At 50.7% G+C, this 21023-nt stretch overlaps 1 protein-coding gene across 1 annotated transcript; it reads right to left on the bottom strand.

Moving 5' to 3' along the window:
• Window positions 1–3248: 3248 nt before the first annotated feature.
• Window positions 3249–21023, bottom strand: ACP7 (acid phosphatase 7, tartrate resistant (putative)). Its single transcript, XM_049786615.1, has 12 exons — window positions 20866–21023; window positions 11420–11620; window positions 11030–11212; window positions 8895–9018; window positions 8237–8299; window positions 8029–8143; window positions 7822–7929; window positions 7672–7729; window positions 7522–7589; window positions 7352–7423; window positions 4927–5064; window positions 3249–3618 (listed from the first exon to the last, which is right to left on the bottom strand). Exons 1-12 carry the CDS (start codon window positions 20990–20992, stop codon window positions 3553–3555), a joined length of 1323 nt encoding a protein of 440 aa, XP_049642572.1. The 5' UTR covers window positions 20993–21023; the 3' UTR covers window positions 3249–3552.

The following is a 21023-nucleotide window of genomic DNA, read 5'->3' as shown; positions in this document are numbered from 1 at the left end:
CCCTTGTAGTTACAGCTGCTCTTGTAGCATTAACCAGGATCACAGGCACATCTGGCTCTGGAGTTCACACATTTCAACCTGTGATACTCGCCTGGAGGCGGCTATAGAACTCATGTCCACACTCACCCAGGGCTTTTTGTGGTGCTTTTGCACAAGCCCGGTCATGGTACCGCTGAAAATCCATCCCTTGGCCTGGGGTGACAAACAGCAGAGCTACCAGGACTGCACACTGGGGCAACAGGGGTTTGAACTTGTGACCAGGGACTGACAAAGGCCTGGAGTTGTCAGCTCCTGCATGGCTCCTCTGGGGATGGGAGATGTGCTTCTGAACAAGATTGGCAGAAGGTACCACTGAGTCACCATGGAGCAAAGGCCTCAAGAATAGACCATGAGATGGCGCTAGAGGTAAGGTGCCTGCCTTGCCTGCGCTAGCCTTGGATGGACCGTGGTTCGATCCCCCGGCGTCCCATATGGTCCCCCAAGCCAGGAGCAACTTCTGAGCGCATAACCAGGAGTAACCCTTGAGCGTCACCGGGTGTGGCCCAAAAACCAAAAAAAAAAAAAAAGAATAGACCATGAGAGAGGTCTTCACCAGCAGGGTGCGCTCCAGACCAGCTGGTGTGGGCCAGTAGGTGAGGTCTGGGTGGCTACAGAAGGCCTCTGGCCTACATCCCCAGGGACCTGGAGCACAGAAGATAGGGTAGAGAAAGACCCTGAGCCTCAGGCCACAGGCTGTGGGGGACCAGCTGTGGGGTGAGCACCGGGGAATGGTGAGACCAGCTGCAGATAAGAGGTGGCTTGGCCAGGTTGTGGGAGAAAGGGACATCTTGCGTAAATTTACAGGTAGAACCAAGAGCGTCCAGGGGCTAATAGGTTGTTTTTGGTGTTGTTGTTGTTTTGGGCCACCACCCGGCGGCGCTCAGGAATTACTCCTAGCTCTGCGCTCGGAAAATATTTTTGACAGGTTTAGGGGACCATATGGGATGCCAGCAATGGAACCCGGTTCCTTCCAGGGTTAGCCCTTTGCAAGGCAAACACTGTGCTATCGCTCCAATTGGTTGTTGGCTGTTGGCTTTGTGGTGTTGGGAATTGAACCCAAGATTTCACACATGCCAGGCAAATACTTTAGCACTGAGCCACCTTCCAGGTCTTTTTTTGTTGTTTTGTTTTGAGGTCACACTCGGAGGTGCTCAGGGGTTGCTCCTGGCTCTGTGCTCAGATTGCTTCTGGCAGGTTCGGGGGACCACATGTGATGCAGGGGATAGAACCTGGGTCTGTCCCAGGTTGTCTTCATGCAAAGCAAATGCCCTACTGCTGTGCTTTTGTTCTGGCCCACCCAGGTCTTGACCTCTTAGTTGGCTGTGCCATTTGGGAACACAAAAGAGCAAAGATCCCACCAGGGCCTCCCCAAGTGATCCTGTGATCAAATTTTGCTGGAGGAAGAGACCCAAGTTCCCAGGCGACCAGATCCGCCAGTAGCCCAGATCTGAGCTATGAACCTATCTGCCTTTGAGTTTAGGTCCATGCAGCCTTCACTGTTTGTGGGCTCCACTTCCACCTGGCCACTGAACATGCACTGGGTAACCCCTAGGTGTATCCCTTGGTCACATTCCCTAAGCCACATCATCACTCATTGTCACCTGTGTTGCTAAGAGTCACCTATGTCACTCATTGTCACTCATTGTCATTCATGAGTTGTGTGCTTTGGCACCTGGCCTGGGTGGGGCTGCAACATGCCTGGGGGCTTGCAGGGTTCTAGGGATTTGGCCAGGCCCTTGTGGGGAGGGCTAGGGGCCCCTGGGGGGTCAGGCTGGACTGGTGTGTCTGTAGGGCTGTGATAGGGGGACCCCGCCTATGCCACTGTCTGATGTAAAAGGGGTCTGGGAGGAGGGAAGCTATAAAAGAATGGGGTGTCCTTTGTTTGCCCTGAGAATCCACATGCCCCCCCCCAAAACCCAGGGGGGCAACCACTAGTGGGTGAGGTAACATATGTACCCAGGAAGGCATGATGGCCAAAGGAGAGTTGGAGGTAAGGTGTTTGCCTTGCACAAGGCTGATATGGGTTCATTCTCTGGCATCCCATAAGGTCCCCTGAATCTGCCAGGAGCAATTTCTGAGCACAGAGCTAGGAGTAACCCCTGAGCACCACCAGGTGTAACATAAACACCGAGTACAGAGGAGCTGAAAGGGGCTGGAGCAATAGCACAATGGAGACGGTGCTTGCCTTTCACGTGGCTGACCAAGGTTCGATCCCTGGCACCCCTGTATGGTCCCTTGGCACTGCCAGGAGTGATTCCTGAGAGCAAACTACCGGCATCCCATATGGTCTCCCATGCCTTGCCAGGAGTGAGTTCTGAGTGCAGAACCAGGAGTCACCCCTGAACGCAGCTGCCGGTGTGACTCAAAACCCTCCCAAAAAGGTCTGATAGATGCCCCAAAGGTACAAAGGCCCCCTAGCACCCCCCCCCCAATGCCTACTTGGAGGAAGAGCAAGGACCCTTCTAGAAATTACTAGAAGTAGATGCACCTGGGCCAGTGGCTGGAAGAGGATGGGAGGAGTCAAATCTGGATCAGGGCCCTGAGTCCCCTGCTCCTGGCCTTTCTCTGGCTCCTTCTCTCAGGGCCAGGAAGAGAGCGCAGTAGGTAAGACACTTAAGTTGAACAAAGACCCAGATTTGATCCTCAGCACCCATATGGTCCCCAAGAGTGCAGAGCCAGAAGTCCTAAGCACCCCTGAGTATGGCAAAAAAAAACAACAACAAACAGACAAAACCAACCCCCTTGGGCCCACCTGCCCAGATGGGGGGTGGGACCCCCACTCTGTCATGGAGTCTTGGCCTCACTATGCTCAGCTAGCCTAATGCACACAAGGTTCCACTAAGCCCAGACATCACCTCCCCAGTGAGATCACCCTGACCCTGGGCCCCCAACACACGCATTCTTCTTGCTCCCCACTTCTTCAAGCATTGGCCAGCTTTGACCTTGAGAATGGTAAACTTTCAGTGCTGCATGGGAATATCAGCAGATCAGGGACTGGAGTCTGAGAATCCAGGGTGAATAATGAAGCATGAGGGATGGAGGAAGAAGCAGGTGGCTGTGAATCCTGCAGGGCATTCACAGGCTGTTGAGACACTTCTAGCCCTGGGCTGCGAGCTTGGACCAAGGGAGGGTCTGGATGTCTGAACCCCATTATTGGTCACACCTTCCTGCAGGCCTTGGTGCCAGTGAAGCCCAGAGACCAAGAGTCGTAGCAGAATATGTCTTTATTCCCGAGGCCCTGGGGCACCCTGCCCAGTGGGTGCTTCCAGAGACCTGCCCTGTGTCGCTCAGTCACTCTGGATCATCCCAGCACTCAGCTGGGACCCCCACTTATCTGGAGGGGGCGCTGGTCCAGCTTCTGCCCCACATGCACGCATGAATGCATCCACACACAGGCCTTGGAGGCCGAGGGGAGTCAAGGCCCGCCCTGGCTCCCCACCTGAGTCCTGGTGGTGCCAGCTCACACCCAGCCACGCAGCATGGTTGGGTCTGTCATAGAGCTGTCCACAGTTCCTATAAATATTTCATCCGGCCGTGCAAAGGTCTCACCACCCAGATGTCGTCCACGATTTTCCCATCCTGCAAGGGGGAAAGACAGAGGGCCGTGAGGAGCCAGGGCCTAAATTTGGTGACTGGAGTCATAACACAGTGGGGAGGGCACCAGCCTTGCCCGCTGCCAACCTGGCTTCAATCCCTGATACCCCTTATGGTTCCCAGAGCCCTGCCAGGAGGAATTCCTGAGTGCAGAGCCAGAAGTAGTAAGTCCTGAGTACTGCCGGGTGTGGTCCAAACACCCAAAAAAACAACAAAAAAAAGAGCTGTGTTATGGCAGTTGGACTTGGGCACACCCTTGGATACCCTCAAAGTAATGACTGTTGAACTTAGACACACCCCATTATCATGCAGGGTATAAAAAGAAAAACTGGATTGTTGTGGGGGGTGGTCCAAATAGTGACCAGAGCAGTGCATGCTGGCTTGTAGGGGGCCAGAGATAAAGCATGGAAATGCTGCTTGTTTTGCATCTATTCACTTTTCTTTCTTCTTTGCATTTCCATCTAACATAAAAAGTATATTTAGTTTCCTCTCTTCTCTCTCTCTCAGTTCCCAGAAGTTGGTCACTACATGTTGATGTCTCTGGGTGGGTTCGGGACCCCACAAGGCAGTTGGGCCCCATGGGTCCTTCTGAACCTCACAGCATCAGACCCTGGCAGCCTTGGGCCTCTGCACTGCGAGTTCCTTAGGCAAGTGCCTTGACCTCTCTGAGCCACACTTTTCTCCACAGAAGCCTAATTTTATAGGCCAGAGTAGCCCACAGTTCATTGGCTTTCAGCACAGGACCGACTGGGAAGCTGTCTTTGTCCCTCTACCAGAGAGCACCCAATGACATAAGACATGCACATGTGGGCCCCGGGATTGTGAACCGTTAAGGCCACAAATGGTTATTTATAATAACGAGCCTTGTTTGAAGCTGGGGAGAACTCAGAGTGCTGAGTGCTGGCTTTGCATGTGGAGCCCCAGATTCCCTCCCTGACACCACAGGATCCCCTGAGCACTGCAGGGAGCAAACGTACCAGCATTCAGCTAAAAGTAGCCCCAGAGCACCCCTAGGGTAATTCCCTCCAGCAAACAAACAACAGCCACAAAATATAGGTCAGAAAAGTAATGAAGGCATTTTCCTCCCAGGTTACTGATCCCAGTTCAATCCTTAACTCTGCAGAGGGTCCCTGAAGTACTGCCAGGGATCACACCTGAGCAAAGAGCCAAGAGTGCTCCCTGAGTAATGCTGCTTAAACTTCCCCCATAGTAATTGTTAAGAGCTGGAACCTGGTATGGTATCATGCCTAAGAAGGGTTTTAAGCAAAAAACTCTGCAGCTACTCTTCCTGACCTGGTCATCGGAAATCTGCTGGATGTGGACATGGGTCCCGTTGAGGAGGTGAAGCCGCGTGTACCCATATTCCTTCACCCGCACTGCACTCCAGGGCCGGGGCAAGATGGTAAAAGGGGTCAGTCGCTCCTCGCAGCCCTGAAAGACAAAAATGGTTGACCACGGTGGTTGTACCATGGAGGAGGGTCCCCCAGAAAAAAGAACCCCCAGTGCTCCCAAAAGAAAACCAAGCCACTGAGATTTTTTTCCTTTTTAGCTGTCACAAAGGGTTGGTTCCACCCAGCCAGCCTTTCCCCAGCCCTTGACTTTGATGCCTGGGAAAGTCTGTGGCAGTTTGTCAAAGACACTCGTGGCTGAAGTTTCTGTAAAAGGCCTGAACTGGAATTCACCTCAAAGCCCGTTCAGGTTAAATAAATGATAGTGCGACTACCACAAGGCAGATGTTACAGAAAGACAGCTAAGATGTGAAACAGATGCAATTCTCAGAAATCAAAGGAATCAGCTAGTGGCTGCACTGTAGAGCTTGCTAGAAGCCTTAAAAATCTCTATTGTGCAGTGGTAGGGCATTTGCCTTGCACGTAGATAACCCAAGATGGACCTGGGTTCAATCCCTGGCATCCCATATGGTCCCCCGAGCCTGCCAGGAGTGATATCTGAGCTCAGAGCCAGTAGTAACCCCTGTGTGCTGCCACGTGTGGCCCCAAAACAAAAATAAATAAATAAATAAATATAAAAATCACCCTTATCAGGGCCATGAGTAGGGAGAGGGTCTAAACTGATGCAGGAAGCTGGGTCATATGAGCAGAAAGGAGTGAGCTGGCAAATTCACCATTTTCAGTCTAGTTGAGTTTTCAGTTAACCCAATGAAGCTAGAAATATCCCTGGTTGGCAGAAAGCATCAGGATTTACATAGACTTTAAGCATCTCTACAAGAGAGGCCAGTTAGTTACCAGGCAGATACTAACAAGTGCCTTTTTCATTTTGGAAGTAAAATCAGCCTTTACTGGTTGGCAGAAGCTAGCAGATACCCCCAAAGCACACCAGAAATATGAGATGTGTCCTCTGTGGGAAACTGAGGATCATAGGGTAACATTTAAGTGCATTCACACCCCCCAAAATAAGTATTGTAGGGGCTGGAGAGATAGCACAGTGGGTAGGGCATTTGCCTTACACCCGGATTCAATTCCGGGCATTCCATAGGGTCCTCCAGGCCTGGCAGGAGCCAGGAGTAGCCCCTGAGCATCACAGGGTGTGGCTTCCCCCAAAAAGAAAATTCCCTTTTAAAAGAAAGGTGCTGCAATCTCAATCTAATTAGGAGCAAGCTTCAGATGTATCCTTGAATTATCGAGGGATATTCTACAAACCAATATGCTGTGCTCCTGGGAAGGGGCTTTCAAAGTCATGGAATGAAGAAAAGAGTAGAGATGGATTTCTGATTAAAGGAAGCAAAGAAAAAAGTCTTTGAGAAGCAATTGGCTAAAGTGGTGTCAGTAGATTCCATGATACTGGATTATCAATGTTAACTACTCAACTGCCATTATTTTACTGGAGGGAATAAGACTGTCCCTTAAGCACTCATGAGATTGCGGGGGACCTTCTTCGGCAATTTATTTTTCATTAGATCTCAGTAGCTCAATAAAAGAGCACAGACCTTATAGGCTGGATGCCAGAATGCCAGCTTCAGAATCGACCCCCACGCTGAGTGACATTTCCGGTGGCCTGAAGCCAGACATATGCAAACTCACAGCTTAGCTGCCCAAACTATAGCAGAGGGAAGAGCAGGGAAATTAAAAAACAAACAAACAAACAAAAAAACAGGGGTCAGAGAGATAGCATAACGGTAGGGCATTTGTCTGGCAGATCCCAGATGGACCAGGTTTGATTCCCAGCATGCCATATGGTCACCTGAGCCTGCCAGGAGCTATTTCTGAGCACAGAGCCAGGAGTAACCCCTGAGTGTCACTGGGTGTGGCCCCAAAATAAAAACAAACAAAAGTAATAATAAATAAGTAAGTAAACCAGGCCTCAGCTGGATCCATCCATTATGCCTGGGCCAGCTCCATCTCTGCCAGTCAGTGACTCTGGGGCCTTGAATTAGGTATGGTACTAGCAGACTCTTTTTTTTTTTTTTTTTTTGGGTTTTGGGCCACACCCAGCAGTGCTCAGGGGTTACTCCTAGCTGTCTGCTCAGAAATAGCTCCTAGCAGGCACGGGGGACCATATGGGACACCAGGATTCGAACCAACCACCTTTGATCCTGGATCGGCTGCTTGCAAAGCAAACGCCACTGTGCTCTCTCTCCAGGCCCTACTAGCAGACTCTTCATGTGTTCTTCATGTGTGTGCAATGGACTTAAGGCTGGAGGGGGGTGAGAGCAAAGGCATCCAGGGGTGGTGGGGAGAGGCCCTCTCCCTGCCCCACTCACAGCAGATCCTGTGATGATGTGCACGGGTCCTCGAGGGTGGGTGTAGGGCAGTTCCTTGCTGCCATTATATACCTATGGGGACACAACAGGGCAGGACCGTGTCACTAAGGCCAATCCTGGGTCTGACCGGGTGGCTGCTTTGGCCCCAGTCCCCATGCGCCCAGTCTCACCTGGTAGTTGTAAATCGGCCACAGACGTTCATACGAATGTTCGTGGGCCCACAATTGTAAGTCAACCCCTGAAACAAAAAGTCGGGCTCAGGTCCTGCCCAGAGAGAGTTGAAGGGCTGGGTTCCAGATGGGGAATCGGGGCTCACTCACCATGTTTGTAGAATAGATCCTCCAATCCATACATCTTGCCCCAAAGGCCTTTGCGAACCTGGGAAGAGAGCAAGGAGGCCAGTTTAGGGGTGAGGCAGGTCACCCCTCGTGGCTCTTGACACCTACCCCGTCCTCAGGGAGGGCCCTCACCTTGCTTTCATGGCGGGTGCAGTCATCCAGATCCAAGTTGGAGCAGTACATGGGTCTGTGGCCCATGGTGATGATCCAGGGTCGGGCAGCCCGGTTCTTGTTGGCTTTCTAGAGAGGGATCCAGGGTGAGGAGGAGGCCCAGATGAGGAGGGGACCCTCCTCATGAAGCAAGGCCAGAGAAAGGAAGGAGACCCTATTCTATGTTACCTGGAGATCATTCTCCAGCCATCGAAACTGCCTCTCTACCAAGTGGCGGCCATAATGGAGAAAGAAGTAGACCTCAGTGGAGAAGGAGATGATGTGGGCAGGGCCAATGTCCCAGCTGGGGAGAAGCCAAAGGTCAAGGGTCAAATGTAAGGGCATTACTTTGGGTAGAAGGCCAGCCCACCCCCCCCCAACGTAGTCCACAGGTTACCTGTACCACAGTCCTTCACTGTTGCCTGGCATACTAAAGCGAGCCTTGTAGTTGGAGAAATTGCTAGAACAAAGGGAATTAAGGAGTGGGAAGAGAGCAGGGAACCCCATCTTCCCTCTTACAGGCCCAGCAAGTGTTCCTGTCCAAACACTTCTCTCTCCACCTCTCCCCTCACTATCTCTCCCTTCCCTTCCTTTCTTCCTCCCCTCCCCATTTTCTCATCTCCCCTTTCCTCCTCTTTCCTTCCCACCATTCTTTTTTTTTTTTTTTTTTTGGTTTTTGGGCCACACCCGGTAATGCTCAGGGGTTACTCCTGGCTATGTGCTCAGAAGTTGCTCCTGGCTTGGGGGACCATATGGGACACCGGGGGATCGAACTGTGGTCCGTCCAAGGCTAGCGCAGGGAAGGCAGGCACCTTACCTTTAGCGCCACCGCCCGGCCCCCCTTCCCACCATTCTTTTCTCCCCTCTCCTACCCTTCGTCTTCTCCTTCCCTCAGCTGAGACTGAAGAGGCTAAGGTGAGACACCAAGAAGGATGTGCTTATTTTTAGGGGCCCCAGCCTGGAGCCCCTCAGCCCCTGAACTCAGCCCCAGCCTCTCAGCCCCCTATACCCTACCTCCCAGACCCCAGACCCCAGACCCTGAGCCCCAGCCTTACTAGCGCTGTTCATGGTTGCCAGGGCACGTCATGTATGGCAGGCTGGCGGCCACAGGTTCAATGAGCTGCATGAACCTGTCCCCCACGCGACCATTGTCCTGATCCATGTTGTAGGCAAAGTCTCCTGGGAGGGGAGAGAGAGAGAGAGAGAGAGAGAGAGAGAGAGAGAGAGAGAGAGAGAGAGAGAGAGAGAGAGAGAGAGAGAGAGAGAGAGAGAGAGAGAGAGAGTGAAGATTCTGGAATGACAGAGCTGGCTTCTTGGATGCAGGGGTGTGGACTGTACAAACCAACAGGGGTCTCTTATCCCTACCTCACACCTACCTGCATGTGTGCTTAGAACTGTTTCCTTTACCTCTGGTGCCTCTGGACCCCCGAATGATAGCGCTGGTCTCCTGTGCTCCCATCTTGACCATTCCCATCTCTGCCTAGCCCTCGTCCCTCTAAGCATATGGAGACTGACATTTCCAGATCCTGCTTTAGACTAGGCACAGCTCCAGATACTTTCCATGATCCATCCCCTGCACCCTCAATGCTCTTTGGAGGGGGGTACCTGGCTTCAGATGGGGCAGCTGGGGCTTTGAAGAGCTTTAGAGCTCCAGTCTCCAGTCTCAGAGCTGGTGAATAAAGACCCAGGAATCAAATCTCAGGAGGTAGATTTGCGAGTCTTTGAGCCATCTCTGCCCTAACCACTGTCATTGCCCCCAAATCACAAAGGGAGCATGGATAGAACAACACTCCAGGGGCCGGGCGGTGGCGCTAAAGGTAAGGTGCCTGCCTTGCCTGTGCTAGCCTTGGACGGACCACAGTTCGATCCCCCGGTGTCCCATATGGTCCCCCAAGCCAGGAGCAACTTCTGAGCACATAGCCAGGAGTAACCCCTGAGCGTTACCGGGTGTGGCCCAAAAACCAAAAAAAAAAAAAAAAGAACAACACTCCAGAAAAAAATCAGCTTGTACCATCCCTGCAGCCCTGTGAATGTTAATCTTAGCTCTGAGAGGAACAACACAGAATAGATCCAGTGTCCTCAGCCTTGGGACTTTACTGGGCCATCCGGTCAACCAGATCCCCTCAAATGCAGCCAACTTTCCTTGGGGAAGTGGGGTGAGACATGGGGATTTGGAGCCATGCCTGGCGGTGTCAGGAACTACAATTGGCATGGTACTTCTGGGTGATGTTTGGGTACCATGAGGTACTGGGAAGTGAGCCAGGCCACCTGTATGCAAAGCATGTGCTCTAGCTCATGGAGCCACTTTCTGGATTAATCACACTTGTTTTAAGTAAACTCGGGACAGCTGTAGAAAAAAGGTGAGCAGGGTGATGGTATAATAAAGGCATATAAATGACAAGGGCCAACTTGGTTCGATTCCCAGCATTACACAATTCCTAGAATACCAGAGACTGTCCTGAGCACTGTGGGAAGTGGGAAGTCTAGGTAACTGCCAATGCCCAGAGTCTGAGCAGTAGCGCATCCTTGGCACCCTCACATTGAACTGCAGCTGGATGGCTGAAATAACCAGCAGAGGCTCCCACCCTGCCTCCTAGCATCCTAGAGATTTTCCCCCCAAATAATTCATAGAATGATCACACCCCACTTTGTGGGGGGGTGGGCCACACCCGGTGACGCTCAGGGGTTCTCCTGGCTACACACTTAGAAATTGCTCCTAGCTTGGGGGACCATATGGGATGCCGGGGGATCAAACCATGATCTGATCTAGGTCAGCGCATTTAAGGCAAAAACGCCCTACTGCTGTGGCACCACTGCGGCCCCACACCCCACTTTTATACGAAAAAAGGTTAGCCTAAATCTGCAACTCTATTTTTTTTTTTTTTTTTTGGTTTTTGAGTCACACCAGGCAGTGCTCAGGGGTTACTCCTGGCTCTACGCTCAGAAATCGCTCCTGGCAGGCATGCTGGAATTCGAACCACTGTTCTTCTGCATGCAAGGCAAACACCTTACCTCCATGCTATCTCTCTGGCCCCTAAATCTGCGACTCTGAGTGATGAAATGCAGTGTCATTTGCTGACCCTTCCAAGACAGTCCCACCCCGGGCCACAATGCTCCCCTTCACGTCCTGGTCCTGGCGCTGCTGCCCCCCTACACCCCACCCCTCCAGGCACCAGTGCCCAGGCCTCACCCACATGGAGAACAGCATCATACAGGCCCTGCTGGGTGTCCTGGCGCAGCCGTGGGAAGGCCTTGGGGTTGTCAGCACCCAGGTCCCCAAACACAGCTAGACGGGGGCTCCACTTGGTCCCCTTCTTCAGGGCTCGGAAGCGGAATCTGCGGCTCCAACCTTGAGGACTGCCACAGCGGTACACTGGGAGAAGGGGACAAGCAAAGGGAAGGTCACCAGAAGGGATGCCCTAGGCCTAGGGCACCCCTACCCCATCCATCCTCACCCATGCAATGATTTGGGGAGAATTAGGGATACAGCAGAGCAGCCTGAGGCACCTCCCCAATTCCCCTTCTCAGCCCCCACCAGTCCTCATCCCCCCACCCCAAATTGCTCTAGTGGGGCCCTCACCGTACTGGGCTCCAGGCTGCAGCCCCCGCAGTGTGACACGATGCATGTAGAACTTCCTGCGGAGAACCCCTCCGTCCACAAAGATGGTGGGGGTGCCCTGAGCCCGGAGGAGCAGAGGGCCAGAGGGCTGCCTGCCGAACTGCACCTCGGAGCGGGTGGGAACCCAAGTGGTCCAGGTGACTGTCATGGTGCCAGGCTCACCTGGAAGGAAGGGACAAGGGCGCTGAGGCCTGGGCAGGGGCAAGCACCGATCTGAGGGCAGGGGGAGTCACAGTGGGGGGTAGGTGAGTTGCTCTGGACCAGCCATCTTGGTTTCCGAAGCTGCCAGGCTCCATCCAAGCACCCAGCCATAGGTGTTCTGGTTTTCCCGGGATGGAGTCACTTCACTGCTCCAAGCCTCTATTTTCTTTTCTTCTTTTTTGATACCACACCCCACAGTGCTCAGAGATTACTCCTGGCTCTGCACTCAGGTTTTACTCCTGGTGGTGTTCAGGAACCATATGGAATGCTGGAGATTGAATCTGGGTCACTCATGTGCAAAGCAAATACCTTACATGTTGTACTAGTTCTCAGGCCGTGTTTTTTTTTGTTTTGTTTTGTTTTGTTTTTTGTTATGTGTGTTTGTTTTAGTTTTGTTTTGTTTGGGGGGGTCACACCCAGCTATATTCAGGGCTTATTCCTGGCTCTGCATTCAGGAAGCATTTCTGGCAGACTCAGGGAACCATATGGGATGCCAGGGGTCAAACCTGAATGGTTGGTGTGCAAGGCAAGTGCCTTCCCTATTGTACTATCTATCGCTTAGGTTCCCACTTATGTTTTCTTATCTGGGAACTGAAATTATCATGTTATCTACTCAACTGTGCCTTTTGGGGCTTAGTAGAGCCAAGGGCATAATACCTCAATGGGAGGTGTCCTTTACGATGTTTGGGTTACCACTGACACATAGACTAAAGAGATGTCCCTTGTAGGGGGAACCACTTGGCAGGGAGGGGTAGGGAATAGATGTGATCATCTTGTCTGGCCCCCTTTATGATGTTCACATTGGAAGGAAATCCCCTAATGATGCCTTTTTTCCCTCACAACTCCAGGGTTCGGGGAGCAAGACAGGACTACAGAAGGTATGACAGTGGATCGATGCCATGTTTGGGGAGGAGGATGGCTTGGGCCACACCTTATGGTGCTCAGAGACTATTTCTGGCCCAAGAATCACTCCTGAATGGGGCTGGAGCGATAGCACCGCAGGTTGCACGCAGCCAACCTGAGTTCAATCCCCAGCATCCCAAATGGTCCTCTGAGCCGTCCAAGAGTAAGTTCTGAGCACAGAGCCAGGATTTACTCAGAGCTCAGAATTTACTACTAGCTCTCTGCTTAGGAAACAATATGGGGTATCGGGATGGAACCCAGGTCAGCCACGAGTCAGGCAAGCACCCTACCTGCTAACTCTCAGACCCCCCAAATAAAATAATTTCTAGCAAACTTTTAGTAATCCCTGTGCACTGGCAGCTGTGATTCAAAAACCAAACCAAAAAAATTTTTTTTGTTTGTTTTTTGGGGGGGGTCACATTTAGTGGGGCTACTACTTGCTGTGATACCACTCTGCCCCCAAAAAGAATTCACTCTTGATGGTACACAGGGAAATCCTTCATCACTAGAGATATAACTAAGGATGCCTACTCATAGTTTGGAGATCGATGTACAGGGATAAGGGACTCCATCTGGAATAGGGCCGAGGAAGATGTGTGGTGTCTAGGGCTGCAGGCTCACCTGCTGTCACAAGGGGGCGCCACCCCAGAAGTGGGCCCTGCCACAACAGCCAGCCAGAGACTGTTTCTCTATGGGGCTTCACTTCCCTAGAGGAGAGAGATCAAACGCCCCACGAATCCGCCCTGCAAAGATAGGCCTCGACCATCATTGTTCCCAACCAAACGGGGTGCACAGGACACCCGTGGGGGCTGGGATGTAGCTTGGGTGGTAGAGCACCGATGTGTTTGAAGCCCTGGGTTCAATCCCTGACTCTGCACATTCCCTGCTTCCATTAGCATCAATGGAGTTCTCATGGGGCCTGAGCAGCACAGAAAGCAGCCCCTACAATGAAAAAACGAAGAGTGAAGGGGCTAGAGCGATAGCATAGTGGGTAGGGCGTTTGCCTTGTACGCGTCCAATCCAGGTTCGATCCCCGGCATCTCATATAGTCCCCCAGGAGTCTGCTAGGAGTGATTTCTGAGCGCAAAGCCAGGAGTAACCCCTGAGCACTGCAGGGTGTGGCAAAATAAAAAAGAAGAATGAAGTGAAAATACAGAGCAGAAGGGCCGAGTGATAGCACAGAGGGAAGGTGTTTGTCTTGCACAGGGCAATCCAGCTTCAATATCAGCAGCCAATATGGTCCCCTGAGCCTGCCAGGAGTGATTCTTGAGTGCAGAGCCAGGTTAAGCCCTTAGCAGAGTTGGTGTGGCCCCAAAACTAAACAAACAAAAAATACAGAGAAATATATTTACATATATACATATATAATATAGCACATATATTCTATGCTCTATTATATACAGTAAAATATAGAAAGAAATCCAGCTTTATGAACTTGTTTTATGCTTGCATATGTGTGTGTATATGTGTGTGGGTGTGTGACCATAGACTAGAGTCAGTAGGAGTGAGCGTTTTCTGTGTTGGAGAAGGGAGGTTCAAGCAGAATCAGAGAGAGAGAGAGAGTTTACAGGAATTAGAGCTCTTGCCTTGCACGCAGCTAGCGCTGGTTCAATCCCTGGTACCCCATACTGTCCCAAGTTCCACTAGGAATTATCTCAGGACACAGAGCCAGTAGTCAGCCCTATGTGCCACTGGGTGTGGCCCAACTGCCCACCCCCCACACAAATAAAATAATTTTTGGAATTTGTTGTTTTGTTGTTACACCTGGTAGTGCTCAGAGTTTACTACTGGCTCTGTGCTTAGGGGATAATGTGGGGGTCTGAGATAGAACTCAAGTTGGCCACGAGTAAGGCAAACACACTACCTGCTATCTCTCAGACCCCCCCCAAAATATAATAACTCATGATAAATAAAAGAAGTCATGAGTCAGGGTGAAGGAGATTAAAGCAAGCCCTGCAGCTAAACTAAAATCCGAGGATCAGAACCAGGGAGACAGACAGTTTAAGGAGCTGAGTGCAGGCTTTAACCGCACACCAATGGTTCCTTGGGTTTCACCGGTAGCAGCCCAGGAGGACAGAGCTGGGAGTGACCCCTGAGCACCGCCATATGTGGCCCCGAGACTGAACAAAAGCAGTGATGAAGTAAAATTCAAGGAGAGGGCCAGAGTGGCCGGACATGGCACAGAGTGTTGACAGCAGGTGCTGAAATTGACATGCAAAAGGGTCGCGCATGCATATGAGTAGCAACTGGGTTTGCATGACACCGGAAGCAATAGTTCCACCCGGAAGCAATAGCCCCTCTGTCAATCTAAGCACACTTTGGCCTTGATCTTCTTTTTTTTTTTTTTTTTTTTGTGGTTTTTGGGTCACACCCGGCAGTGCTCAGGGGTTATTCCTGGCTCCATGCTCAGAAATTGCTCCTGGCAGGCACGGGGGACCATATGGGACGCTGGGATTCGAACGGATGACCTCCTGCACGAAAGGCAAACGCCTTACCTCCATGCTATCTCTCCAGCCCCTTGATCTTCTTTTCTAATACCTACTGACACTTGCAAGGAACAGGGATCCAGGGAGATGTAGCTGATTTCGGAGACAGGACAGAAAATAGATGAGTCTGGAATAATTGATCTTCAAGAAAAGAAATTTCTCAAAAACAAGGGGACTATTAGAGAATGCAGAAGTTATTTGGAAGGAATTAGAAAGAAATCTGGATCGCTTGAGCCACTCATTAGATAGCAATTGTTTTTCAATCAAACCAGCAATGCTCAGGAAATAGTTACTCCTGGCTCTGCACTCAGGAATTACTCCTGGCAGTGCTTGGGGAGCTCATATGAGATGTTTGAACTCTGAACTCAGGTTGACTGCATTCAAGGCAAGCACCCTGCTAGTACCATCTCTCCCTCTGTATTGGCTTTTTTTTTTTTTTTTTGCCTTAGAAGAAGAGATGTATTTGACCCACACAGTGCTTTCTGGGTCACACATAGCAATGTTCAGGGATCACTCATAGAGATTATTCTCCGGGGACCATGTGGGATGCTAGAAATTGAACACAAGTCAGCTGTGTGACAGGCACACACTGTATTCCCAGTTCTCTCTTTCTGACCCTGAACTGGCTTTTTATCCCACAGAATAAAATAAACATCTATGAGTTGATGTCTACATATATAAACTTTTTGCTTGATAAATAAGTGAGAGGAACAGAAGATGGTCCAAAGGGCCAAGATTCATGCTTTGCATGTAGTAATCCTGGCTTCAATCTCCAGTATCATATGGTCCTCTGAGCACCTCCAGTACCCCTACAGTCCCCAGAGCCCTACCAGGAATGACCCCTGAGCACTGAGTCATGAACAAACCCTAAGCACAACTTCGTGTGGCCAAAAATAAACAATAAACAAAATCTCTGTAGGTGCTGGAGAGATGATAACTCAGGGATTAAGGCATTTGCTTTGTATGTGGCTGGCCTGGGCTCCAACCACATATTCCCCCCCCCCCCAAGAGTCCCACCAGGAGTCATTCCTGAGCACAGAGCCAGAGTCAACCCTGAGCACAGCCATTGTGGTTCCAAACCAAAATAAACAGAAGAATCAAAACTCCACAGTGGAGGGGCCGGGCGGTGGCGCTAGAGGTAAGGTGCCTGCCTTGCCTGCGCTAGCCTTGGATGGACCTCGGTTCGATCCCCTGGTGTCTCATATGGTCCCCCAAGCCAGGAGCGACTTCTGAGCGCATAGCCAGGAGTAACCCCTGAGCATCACTGGGTGTGGCCCCAAAACAAAAACAAACAAACAAAAAAACATAAAGTTCCACAGTGGAGAAGCCCAGGACAAAAGACCAATAAGGACCACGAATGGAGATGTCAAGGGCCACCCCATCATCATGCCATCATATAGCAAGAAGCCGAGAAGGATATCACATCTGTGACTCTTACCCTAAATCCCCTGATTCCAACATGAGCAAACATCAGAGCAGCCTCAACTTGGATTTTCCCTCAGATCCACTCAGCACACAGACCCCAAGATGTGGGGAGACCAGGAGTAACTAAAATCCTGGAAGAACTGGGGAGACCAGGAAGACAAAATAACTGGATACAATGTGAATCCCAGGCACTCTATGCCTGGGGGAGCCTGCACCCCAACAGGACTCAGTCTTCTTGGCAATATTCTTCCCTGACATTGTTTGTTCCTGCTGCTTCTCAACCTTCTACCAATCTCCCAACCTTATTCTGTCCTCCTGCTGTGCCTCCCCCAAACTATGCATTTTCTCAAATGTCACCCCCCCTTGGGATACCCTGGGCACTGGCCACCTGAGAAGCACTGCCTGAGGGCACAAGTGGCCTTTACTTCTTACTCTTTGGTTTGTCTTTCTCTCTAGAAAATTCCATATTCTTCTTAAATTTAGTATCACTCCTCAGTTAAACAATTTTGCTTGACTAAACATGAAACAACAATACAACAAGAACAAAAATATGGGGGAGTGGTCGGCGAGGTGGCACTAGAGGTAAGGTGTCTGCCTTGCAAGCACTAGCCAAGGAAAGACCGAGACAGCGGTTCTATCCCCCAGAGTCCCATATGGTCCCCCCAAGCCAGGGGCAATTTCTGAGCACTTAGCCAGGAGTAACCGCTGAGCATCAAACGGGTGTGACCCAAAAACCAAAAATCAAAAATATGGGGGAACAGAGAGATGGCTCCAAAGGCTGAGAGCAGGCTTTGCATTCAGAAGGCCTGGATATGGTCCCCAACACCACATGCTCCCTGGAGCACCATCCAGCAACAACTATGGAGCACTAAATCAAGAGCACCCCCTAGCACTGCTAGGTGTGACAATAAACCAAAAAATAAAGCAAATATACACATGCATACTTAAAAAGACAATGCAGGATCCTAACCTAGATCTGGGGATAGAAAAGGGGTATTAGGAAGAAAAACTGTGGGGCTGAACAAGGTCTGTTCATTTCCTGTTGTTACTCATGGCCCTCCAGTGCAGTGAGATACCCAGACAAACTAGAAAGAGGCAAGTAAAGCTGGGGGTGTTTTTGCTAATTTTCAGTTAAATCTCAAAGCAGTGCAGCATTTGATTTTTTTGTTTTGGAAAACACTGAGGAATTATTCCTGGTAGGCTTGGGGTACCATTTAGGGTGCCAGGGATTGAACCTGCATTGGCTGTGTGCAAGACAAATGCCCTCTCTGCTGAACTATTGCTCTGGCCCAGAGCACCTGAAGTTTCAGAGCCCAAGATTGCGGGAGTAGCTTGCCTGGGGCTGCATTCCAGACTGTGAGACCTGAGGTCAGCCCCCTCATCTCCCTGCACCTCTGTTTACGCTCATACAATGGAAAGCACAATAATTTCCCCAGCTTCAGGCCCAGTGTGAGGTCAGAGAGGTATCCAGACACTGCCTGCCGGCCTGAGAAAAATCTTTGTTCTTATTATTGTGGAGGCCAAACAAAGGGGTGCTGTGAGCTGCTTGGGGTCTGTCACACAGCAGAGCCATGAGAAAACTCATTGTCCTTTGCTCCACCGAGGCCAGCAGGCTAAGAACTGGCTCCAACTTTACATGCCAGCAAATGCCCAAAGCTCATTCCTGTGCTTCCAAATCCACAGGGCTACAAACCTTTACAGAAGATTCTTCTGTATGAGTGACAGGCACTGGGACGAGTTTTACAGCAGAGAGGGCACTTGCCTTGTAAGCAGCTGACCGGTGTTTGATTCCTGGTATTCCTGAGGGTCCCCCACAATTACCTTGAGAAGTGAGCCCTGATCACCGAGCCAGGAGAAAGAGCTGGGTACCACTAGTGTGATCCAAAGACAATCTCTCTCTCTCTCTCTCTCTCTCTCTCTCTCTCTCTCTCTCTCTCTCTCTCTCTCTCTCTCTCTTCCTCTCTCTCTCCCCACTCTCTCTCCTCTCTCTCTGTCTCTTTGTCTCTCTGTCTCTCTCTGTCTCTGTCTCTGTCTCTCTCTCTCTCTCTCTCTCTCTCTCACACACACACACACACACACACACACACACACACACACACACACACAACTTTAAAATTCGCCTTAAAGGGGCCCGAGTAGAACATTTGCCTTGCATGCAACTAACCAGGTTCAATCCTTGATATCTCATATGTTCTCCGAGCCTGCCAGGAGTGATTTCTGAGCACAGAGCCTTAAGTAACCCTGAGCACCATTGGTTGTGGCCCCCCCAAAAAAAAGAAAAAAAATGAATTAAAATTTAGGGCTGGAGAAAAAAATTAATTAATTAAAATTTAGGGGCTGGAGAAATTAATTAAAATTTAGGCACAAGTGGTAGGGCGTTTTCCTTGCACTTGGCTGACCTAGAACAGACCACAGTTTGATCCCCTGGGGTCCCAAATAGTCCCCCAAACCAGAAGCAATTTCTGAGCTCATAGCCAGAAGTAATCCCTGAGTATCATCAGGTGTGGCCCAAAAGCAAAAAACAATAATTAATTAAAATTTTATTTTATGTATTTGGAGCTGGTGAAATGAATAGATAGGGTGCTTGCCTTACATATGGCTGACCTAGGTTTGATCCCCTGTACCTCATGCTCTCCTGAGCCCTTCTAGTAATAAGACCAGAGTTACCTCTGTGTTTGGCAAAACAGAAACCTCAAAAAAAGAGATTTTCAAAGACACACATCAATCCACTCTTCTCCCTAGAACTTCTTTACTCTTTTTTTTTTTTTTTTTTTTTTTTTGGTTTTTGGGCCACACCCGTTTGACGCTCAGGCTATGTGCTCAGAAATCGCCCCTGGCTTGGGGGGACCATATGGGACGCCGGGGGATCGAACCGAGGTCCTTCCTTGGCTAGCGCTTGCAAGGCAGACACCTTACCTCCAGCGCCACCTACCCGGCCCCGAACTTCTTTACTCTTGGGGCCAGAGAGTTAGCATGGTGGTAAGGCATTTGCTTTGCATGCATAAGGATGGTGGTTCGAATCCCGGCATCCCATACGGTCCCCTGAGCCTGCCAGGAGCGATTTCTGAGCCTAGTCAGGAGTAATCCCTGAGCACTGCCGGGTGTGACCCAAAAACAAAAACAACAACAACAACAAAAAAAAACCTTTTTTTCTCTTGTAAGAGGTAGGGTCTTTCCCCATGAAAATGGCATTTCCAGTGGAAATTTTGTTTCGAGCCCTGGCATCTCATTGTCCCTTGAGTACTCCCAAGAGTGACCCCTCTCATCCAGTACTGAACCACTAGGATTCTCTGAGCACTATAAAGTGTGACCCCCCAAAACACACACATCATTTTGCTTAAAACTGACTGGTTCAGGCCCAGAGAGATAGCATAGCAGCATTTGCCTTGCAAGCAGCCGATCCAGGACCAAAGGTGGTTGGTTCGAATCCCGGTGTCCCATATGGTCCCTCGTGCCTGCCAGGAGCTATTTCTTTTTTTTTTTTTTTTGGTTTTTTTTTGGGGGGGCCACACCCTGTGACGCTCAGGGGTTACTCCTGACTATGCGCTCAGAAGTTGCTCCTGGCTTCTTGGGGGACCATATGGGACGCCGGGGGATCGAACCGCGGTCCATCCTAGGCTAGCGCAGGCAAGGCAGGCACCTTACCTCCAGCGCCACCGCCCGGCCCCCCAGGAGCTATTTCTGAGCAGACAGCCAGGAGTAACCCCTGAGCACCGCTGGGTGTGGCCCAAAAACAAACAAACAAAAAAAACTGACTGGTTCATTTTGGACACTTTGGCAAGTATAAATAACACTATTTAAGTTTTGTTTTGTTTGGGGGCTATATCCAGCAATGCTCAAGGGTCACTCCTGACTCTGTGCTCAGGAATCACTCCTGACAGGCTCAGGGGACCATATGGGATGCCGGGGATCGTACTCAGGTCAGCTATATGCAAGGCAAACGCTCCATCTCTATGTTATCACTCCAGCCCCTTCATTTAACTTGAAGATGGCAAAATGAATGACAATATGCCCAAACCAAAGCTCCTTGGCATTCTCTGTGACTCTCAGTACCCCAAAGAGTAAATCCAAAGCACTGCACTAAGCCTGACTCCATCCAGTCCTTCCCGGGCTAAACCTTGCCCGGGAAGACTTCAGGAATATGACCCCACTTTCAAGATGAGAAAACTGAGGCACGAGGGATTCCACCGATTGCCCACACTCACACAGCAGCTAACTGGCACCCACTTAGTCCAGCTCTGGCTCCAAGTCCTTACTGTACTTCCTGTCACTTCCTCCGATGGAGAGTCTGGGGACAGCCAGATGGAAGAGGCACGGAACCATTATCAGACACAGCCAGTCTCACCCCTGTGTATAGCCCTATTGCTCAGAGTGAGCCGGCGCAAACCTTACCTTGGTAGGACAAGTGGACATGTTCAGGGTTGGCGCTGGGAGGCTCTGGACGACCCCAGGCCCCCAGGGTGCAAAAGAGGAGCAGACAGCAACTGGGCCAGCAGGGAAAGAGGCGGTGTCGGGGCATGGTAGAGGGATGGGGGAACAGAAGGAGGTGG

Source organism: Suncus etruscus, chromosome 14 (assembly GCF_024139225.1).
Source record: "Suncus etruscus isolate mSunEtr1 chromosome 14, mSunEtr1.pri.cur, whole genome shotgun sequence".
In the NCBI taxonomy this organism is placed as follows: domain Eukaryota; kingdom Metazoa; phylum Chordata; class Mammalia; order Eulipotyphla; family Soricidae; genus Suncus; species Suncus etruscus.
The sequence above is the reverse complement of the archived record's forward strand: the minus strand, read 5'-3'. Positions and strand labels throughout refer to the sequence as shown.